Source organism: Mixophyes fleayi, chromosome 4 (genome assembly GCF_038048845.1).
Source record: "Mixophyes fleayi isolate aMixFle1 chromosome 4, aMixFle1.hap1, whole genome shotgun sequence".
Lineage (NCBI taxonomy): Eukaryota > Metazoa > Chordata > Amphibia > Anura > Limnodynastidae > Mixophyes > Mixophyes fleayi.
In genome coordinates this window covers 19,640,315-19,648,281 of record NC_134405.1, presented here as the reverse complement: position 1 = coordinate 19,648,281, position 7,967 = coordinate 19,640,315, and the positions used below count along the sequence as shown (strand labels likewise).

The window sequence follows — 7,967 nt, the reverse complement described above, 5'->3', positions numbered from 1 at the left end:
CCCGATGAGTGCACCGCAACCCAAAAATAAAAGCTAAAGGCCTACACTAACTATACTGGGGACAGAGTTCCTGACCTAACCTCCTCACAATACTGAATCCTGATGGGTGGAGATCGCTGCTGATGGAGAGGAAGAGTTTTTGTTTTGTTCCGTGTCCATGAGTGACACCTACAGGTAAACATACACATTGCACTGACAGATAGTGTCATTAGAGGACACTGGATGTCATTACTCAGGTAAACTACAGAACATACAATGATATTAGCAGACATAACTTTATTTAAGAGCAATAACATATCACCAGTTTCATCAGTCATATTTTTTTTTTTTTTCAAATTCAACCTTTATACAATTTGCTACATAAAATATGTTATCACCTTCTTATAATTATCTGTCAAGTTTACAAAAATAGCAAATTCAATTCCGCTTCTATGAACACCTCGATTGTCTCATTCTGGGGGGGGGGGGGGGGGGGGGGGCTGGGGTCACCCAAGTTCACACACAAGGGGAATAAGAATTTGGGGCAGAATGTCTAATATTTAAACTTTTGTTATTTGGTACAGCCACTGATAAGTTGGTGCACACTGTGATAATCTCCTCAGTATGAGGCACCTCTGATCCCGATCAACGTATGAACCCTCGTCTAAAGCTGAGCTAGTTAATGAACATGAAGCTCTCTTCTACGAACCATACAGTTGCCATGTTGTTGAGATATTCTAGAGCTCACAGATTCTGGACAACAGTCACGGGAGAAATCAAATATAGATCTTCTATTAGGGAGTATATTATCCATCTATCGAGTAATACAGTCACTTAGGTCTGACGTTAAGTGTAAATATATCGTTCTCCAAAGCTTGCGTCATGGTGGTATAGGATGGTTACTTTCAAAAAAATCCAAAACCCCAAAAAAGCACCTGCACAGAGCACCACGGGAAAGGTTTTCAGTACGTTTTACTCCACTGAATGGGGGTAGCTCCAAAAGCCACAGTTGAAGGAAAGTTTAGTGTCATAAAAAGGGAAACGATGGCATGCAGATATTTTTTGGGGGGTTCTGAATCACTAGAAATCGGCAACTAAATACTGCAGAAAGGTCGCAAACTAAAGAACTACAACAGCATAGACATCGTAGGAGGACCTTTAAGGATGAACTCTAGACCTTGTGAAGGAGTGAGGACTTTGGGTTAATAGTTATATCTCCGATAAAGTGTCTATAATGAACATATGTTGCTTACTCTTAATGAAATGAGAGCACATAAAAAGAAGGACTGCCACAGGGGCGTTATGTAGCCCACTCATCATAGAGGGAGGCATTTACTCCATTGAAGAACCTTTTATAAAGGGATGTGCCACTGAGCTTCATGCTCAAAACCATCCCACCCCCAAACTGCCATTAAATAGAACACAATAAAAAACTTGGGGATGGGCCCCTTGTGACCACCAAGTGGGATGCTTTGCAACGGAACACTAGCCAAGGTGCCTTTCGTCAAAATAAAGGCCCGAAAACGTTTGTTGAGACTCTATTCCACCTCTTGCTCCTTCTCCCCCCAAACCTAGAGGGTTTGGCGTTGGGTTATATAAACTGTCCATCGGTCTCATAGGATTAAAGTTAAACACCCAAATAAATTAAAAACGCGGATAAAAGAAGCAAGCAAGGTAGTGCTGTAATAAGTGCCAGGGAAAGGGGAATGTGTAGGAAATTAGCGCGGGTGGCTCCAGTGTCTGGGGGAGGTTGGGAGCAGTCTTCTCAGAATCTTTGATCACCAAACTTCTTATTCTTCACCAGTTCATTATACAGCTGCGATTTAGGGTCATGAAATAGACCTGACTACTTCCACCGGAACGAACGGAGGCAAAGAAAACCTGCAAGAAAAGGAAGGGCAGGGGAGAAATATTACCGAAAATAACATCTCAAAATAAGATTAAGGTTAAAAAGAAAGGTAAAAAGGAAAAACTTGAAGAGCTGTGTGCTCTTTCTGTCGTTAATTACCTTATCGTTGCGTTCACACAGGAATTTTAGTCGCTGAGCCCTCTTGTGCATAAAGACCCCATCGAGGTGACCGGTCTCCACTGAACGGATCTCAATGGCCTTTTCTCCCCAACCCATGATCTGGTTGGAGCAGATGTATGCTGGGAAAGAAGTAGATTGTGCTCAGAACACTGGATTACAGAAGTTCTTCCTGTCCTTATGCTTAGAGAGCTGGGTCCATTTTTAGTCTCACAGTTAAAGAAGATTTTTCCACTTTAAAGTTAATTGTGGACATTACTTACCCACAGAAGTCGGCATCTCTCCCCACTGCAGGACCACATCCTTAATAATTCTCCCATAGGTGTTGACATAAACCCCCTCGTCTTCATAGCACAGTAACATTTCCATCCCGTCCGTGTTTGGCAGGAATATTATGGCGTGAGGGTTAATCTGACACTGAATCTGAAGAGAGAAGGAAATATGTTCATACCAAAGCCATATACACTAGGTGGGAAGGTTCAGGGGTCAAGGTAAACAAGACTCACATGGACAGGGATGTAAATGTCATAGTTGTTTCCCGAGTCCACATCTACTGCATGGAATCCAGAAGAGGAACCATAGATAACCTTTAATCTCTGACCCTCCTCCACTGTTAGGTCCACCAGCTGCGGTCGGTGGGGAAGATCTGTGAAGGACTGGAAGGATTTATAGTGTCACAAAAAACAAGAAGATACAGTCTTTCAATTGGACGTAAATGAATGCGAATAATTTTGATCATTTGGCAAATTGCTGCCCCCACTTTGAACCCCCCTGCAACTGGTTTACTTACCTTAAAAGCCATGAACTTATGGTAGGGTTTAGGGGCCCAAGCATAAACCTCTACAGAGTTCTTCAACGCAATCACCAGGAACTTGATACGTTCGTATTTGACTGAGAAAAATTAATGGAATGACAGATGAGAGGCATTGTCTATAAGCAATTCATTTATACAAGTAGGTGTGTCTAAATATAGTTTGGGGTTCTTACCTACTCTATAATGTACACATCCATCCATATCCCCTACCGTACTCCAGCCCTGCTTCTTCTCCACCTCTGGGTCATTGTGGAGGATCTTGTTTCTGAGCCACGAGAGATAGTACACCCGCAGCTTGTTCCTCTTACCTACGAAATGGGAGGAAAGGTCTATTAGATAGGCAGCTATTTTGGTCGGGATACTTGGGGTGGCTGTGACACCAAAATAAAAGCTAGGGTGGGCATATCTCTATGTTTGACCAGTCCTCTCTTGGCGAAGATATTTTCTACGACTGAAAAATGTGACCAATTCCAGTTTTGTTGAAGTGTATTGCAGGAACTCTAAAGAATTTGGCCAGTTCAGCAATGATTCTAACTGATCTATGATAGCCCTGTCTGGAGGAGAAGAGATAACACTTATAAGTTTTAATAATAAAATAGCAAGACTTATTATACGATTACACCCGTCGTCCTTGCACTCTAAGAAGGCTTTAAGAGACCGATGCTATTCCAAAGGGGTGCAGCAACACTTGGTCAGAGTTAGACAACACTTAAAGCACGTTCACTCACCACTGATGGTAATGAGGAGGTTGAGTCCTTCTAGGACATCCATCTGCTGGAATCGCCTGCGAGTGATCAGACTGTAAACCTTGCCCTGGCCGCTGCGGTCCAACAACATCAGTCCATTCTCTGTGCCGACCAGGAGATTCACCCCTAGGACGTAAAACAGAATGTTATAATACAGCCAGAGAGGAACGTCATTCTTACATTCAACGGACGAGAGTGATGGGTCTTCTCTTACCCCAAAGAGCAGCGCAGAGGATCTCAGAATTGAATCTCTTCTTATATTTCCTGATCTCTGGAGTGTCGCTGTGTGGCCTTGTGTTCGTTGGATTCACATTCACTACTGATCCTTTACGAGCCTCATATTTAAGCTGCTCCAATCTGGCGGCATCTGCGCTCACAAATGACGCTGCAGAGAGAATAGAAGCGGTACTAAACATTACACTGCATATTATGTACATCACCTTGTAGAATAACCTGAGATAAAGCTAAAGATACTAGTTTGTTAATGAGTTTGTATCTTCTGATAAGCATTGCTAGAGAGGCCATCACTTTGGGGCAGATGACGAGCTAAAAAGTAGTGCCTGAAAGTATGTCCGACTGGAAGGAAAAACCAAGATAGCAAACATTTCCCCTTCCTCATGTCTGGAATCACTGACTGAAGCGAGAACCATATGGGGGTCAGAAGGAACGATCCCGCAGCGTAGAAACCCTCATCTGCTGGTGTCCTGGAACCATGTACAGAAGCCCGTTGATAGTACAGTGAAAGACACTCCTTAGAACCGCTTCTTTGAGAACATGGGAAAGGAATAATCTGTTCCGAGGGAGTACTGAAAGCGATAACCTGGACCTTCTGGAAATCTTGCGCATTACCCTTGCCTTGGTCACGGAGGAAGACCAAATATCGCTGAAGTGAAGACGAAAAGCCCTTGCCACTATCCAAGTCCATAGAGCACAGCAAGTAGTGCAAATTAAACATAAAACTTTTAAATGGTGGTAGCTTCTTATTTATTTCACTTCCCAAATATAACACCACCAAAGTCAACTATAGGAAAAATGCTGAAGTAATTCTACAGGTGAGTGTCAATATATAACCCCCCCCCCCCCCACCAAAACAAACCCAGACAAATAAATCATTGCAGCATCCTGGCTGTTCTTCACTGCAGTGAGCGTAAATACAGAGGTCATCCTATAGATAGCTGCCACCGCACTCACTAAATAGTCTACAGCCTGTCGTCTTGGGTCAGAAGGTGAACAGTAAGTGTAAATATGGAACCAGTAAGGAATAATCAGCAGGCTCTCTGTCCTAGCTCCATACTCCTGTAAACACAGTAGTGAACTTTGGAGAAATGTAGGAACCTCAGAGCGCTAGTTTCTATACTAGATATTTATCCCACATTACGTGTCTGATTTGTAGTTTCATTGGGATATTACTACTATACTGTGTTTACTGAATGACAGTTATTGTATAGCTGATAAGTGTGCACATTATGGCTTATTAGCCAGAGAGATCATGAAACACAATACCTGCCACAGGGATGGTGTCACCGCTGCCTCCTGATGACTGGTATAACCCCAGGTCAACAAACATAGTAAATGAGGTTTTCGGAGGAGCTTTTACCAGGCCGCGGGATTGGTACTGTAAACACAACCAGAACTTAGTCGATTATCGGTCTCATGGCTCCATATCCACATCATCTTTCATCTCTCATTTTGTCCACTTATATCCAACGTCATTTTACTTTTCTTCGATTATAATCCCAACAAACCCTTTTTCCTCACCATATTTATCACTATTGTTTTCCATCTATAACCTCTCATCTCAACCCCCATGCATCACTTTTCCTGCAGACATCCATAATCAACTTATGTCCCAAAACATTTCCAATCCACTATATTCTACATAAGCAACACCTCTAAACGTCTACATTTCATGATACATTATGTAACCATCTCATGTCACCACTAAATGTCTTCATTGCCTGATTTACTTTATAACCAACTTGTGTGACCTCTGAATGTCTCCACTCCATGATACGTCACATAACCAAAGGATATCATCTCCAAATGTCTCCACTCCTTGATTTAATTTATAACCAACTCACGTCACCTCCAAGCGTCTCCACACCATGATAAGGTACATAACCAACTCACGTCACCTCAAAATGTCTCCACACCATGATAAGGTACATAACCAACTCACGTCACCTCCAAGCGTCTCCACACCATGATAAGGTACATAACCAACTCACATCACCTCCAAATGTCTCCACACCATAAGTTACATAACCAACTCACGTCACCTCCAAATGTCTCCACTCCTTGATAAGGTACATCACCAACTCACGTCACCTCCAAATGTCTCCACACCATGATAAGGTACATAACCAACTCACATCACCTCCAAATGTCTCCACACCATAAGTTACATAATCAACTCACGTCACCTCCAAATGTCTCCACTCCTTGATAAGGTACATCACCAACTCATGTCCCCTCCAAATATCTCTATTCAACCTCAAACATCACTCTCCCTAGTAGCTTACATGACAAATGCACATCCCACTCAAAACATGACCTTTTCCCCCCAAGTAATCCAATCATGCCACCACTCACATCAGTTCCAACACCATCCTTGTTGGGTGAGGAGTTTGGTCCCTTAGGCTCGGTGGGGGAATGGCTTGGTTGCACTACATCGGGCAGATTGGTGTATCCGTTGCTGTCAGCGTGCAGGAGGTTCCGTTCCTCCTCTGGCGTCTGAAAGAGGCAGATAATGATGGACACTGATCCTTAATATCCACAAATTGCACTTGCGCTATAATATTGTTATATGAAATCACTGCTTCTTGAAAGCCGTTATACTTTATACACAGCTACAAGGACTTCTCTAATAGTGGGTCCAAACCCAACCTTTAGGCCTCCTGAGCAGTTCATGTGGTCAGACCTTCCTCACTACAGATGTACACTTCTCAGCAGGATTACACCAATTCCCTCCAAAGTACAGAAGAGACCACAGCATCCACCGATACATCAATATTGTTAGGACTATTTGTGGATATCTCAACATATCATACACAGCATTCTACTGGACTCTTCTCTACAATCAGTTAGGTTATTCATGACAACTAGCGCACAGGAAAAAAAACAAAAAAAAAACAAAAAAAGGTGATGCAAGACTAACAAATCAGATTGAAATTCACTTTTCTAGCACAGTTTATGACATCACTCCCCACTTCCCCATGTTGATTGGTCGATTTAACTTTAGGTTCTCTCCTTGATCCACAACCGGATGCTCCTTACCCTCTGTACAATCATGGTGCCATCCCCGTAAGAACTGTCAGACGTACTCCCCACCAGCTCCTCCACGTCATGTACCACCATGGTGCTCACGCTATCTGTGTCCGCATCTCGTCCGTTCCGACTAAAATAAAACATAAGCCTCAGTGAGTCAAAGTAATTCCAATTGCGATCTAGCAACGTCTTCCAGACACAGGTATCGCAAAACTGAAAAGCTGCATACAGGACCACTGCTGGGCTAGTCTGTAAGCCACGTGGCTCCAACCTCTTCCTCTTACCAATACATTTCAGGGAGCTTTATTAGACCTTCCCCCCATCTCACGCATTACTACTACTACTACGAGGCTGAGGAGCTCTCTCTCTGCTCCTGTCGTTATTACCTGGCTGAGGAGCTCTCTCTCTGCTCCTGTCGTTATTACCTGGCTGAGGAGCTCTCTCTCTGCTCCTGTCGTTATTACCTGGCTGAGGAGCTCTCTCTCTGCTCCTGTCGTTATTACCTGGCTAAGGAGCTCTCTCTGCTCCTCTGTCTTTATAACCTGGCTGAGGAGCTCTCTCTGCTCCTCTGTCTTTATTACCTGGCGGAGCAGCTCTCTCTGCTCCTCTGTCTTTATAACCTGGCTGAGGAGCTCTCTCTGCTCCTCTGTCTTTATAACCTGGCTGAGGAGCTCTCTCTGCTCCTCTGTCTTTATAACCTGGCTGAGGAGCTCTCTCTGCTCCTCTGTCTTTATTACCTGGCTGAGGAGCTCTCTCTCCTCTTCTGTCTTTATTACCTGGCTGATGAGCTCTCTCTGCTCCTCTGTCTTTATTACCTGGCTGAGGAGCTCTCTCTGCTCCTCTGTCTTTATTACCCGGCTGAGGAGCTCTCTCTGCTCCTCTGTCTTTATTACCTGGCTGAGGAGCTCTCTCTGCTCCAGTCGTTATTACCTGGCTGAGGAGCTCTCTCTGCTCCTCTGTCTTTATTACCTGGCTGAGGAGCTATCTCTGCTCTGCTCCTGTCGTTCTTGGTCACCCTCCTCCTCATCTTCATCACTGCTGTCCATCTCATCACTGGAGGAAGACGAGTAATCCAGTGCTTTTTTGGGAGGTTTCGGTACATCTTCAGGACGATCCTTCACTAATAAATGGTCCT

At 43.8% G+C, this 7,967-nt stretch overlaps 1 protein-coding gene across 7 annotated transcripts in view; it reads right to left on the bottom strand.

Annotated features, from left to right (window-relative positions):
* Nucleotides 1-259: 259 nt before the first annotated feature.
* MINK1 (misshapen like kinase 1) overlaps nt 260-7,967 on the bottom strand; it is a 57,471-nt gene continuing 49,763 nt past the window's right edge. For all 7 annotated transcript variants that reach the window (XM_075206386.1, XM_075206391.1, XM_075206388.1 and 4 more), the window contains 12 exons: nt 7,802-7,965; nt 6,842-6,962; nt 6,158-6,298; nt 5,069-5,180; nt 3,780-3,950; nt 3,548-3,691; nt 2,993-3,127; nt 2,796-2,896; nt 2,512-2,661; nt 2,269-2,428; nt 1,988-2,127; nt 260-1,860 (listed from right to left, as the gene is read on the bottom strand). In XM_075206386.1, the coding sequence (XP_075062487.1) occupies nt 1,777-1,860; nt 1,988-2,127; nt 2,269-2,428; nt 2,512-2,661; nt 2,796-2,896; nt 2,993-3,127; nt 3,548-3,691; nt 3,780-3,950; nt 5,069-5,180; nt 6,158-6,298; nt 6,842-6,962; nt 7,802-7,965 (1,623 nt within the window). In that variant the 3' untranslated portion in view covers nt 260-1,776. The remainder of the gene's footprint in view (nt 1,861-1,987; nt 2,128-2,268; nt 2,429-2,511; nt 2,662-2,795; nt 2,897-2,992; nt 3,128-3,547; nt 3,692-3,779; nt 3,951-5,068; nt 5,181-6,157; nt 6,299-6,841; nt 6,963-7,801; nt 7,966-7,967) is intronic.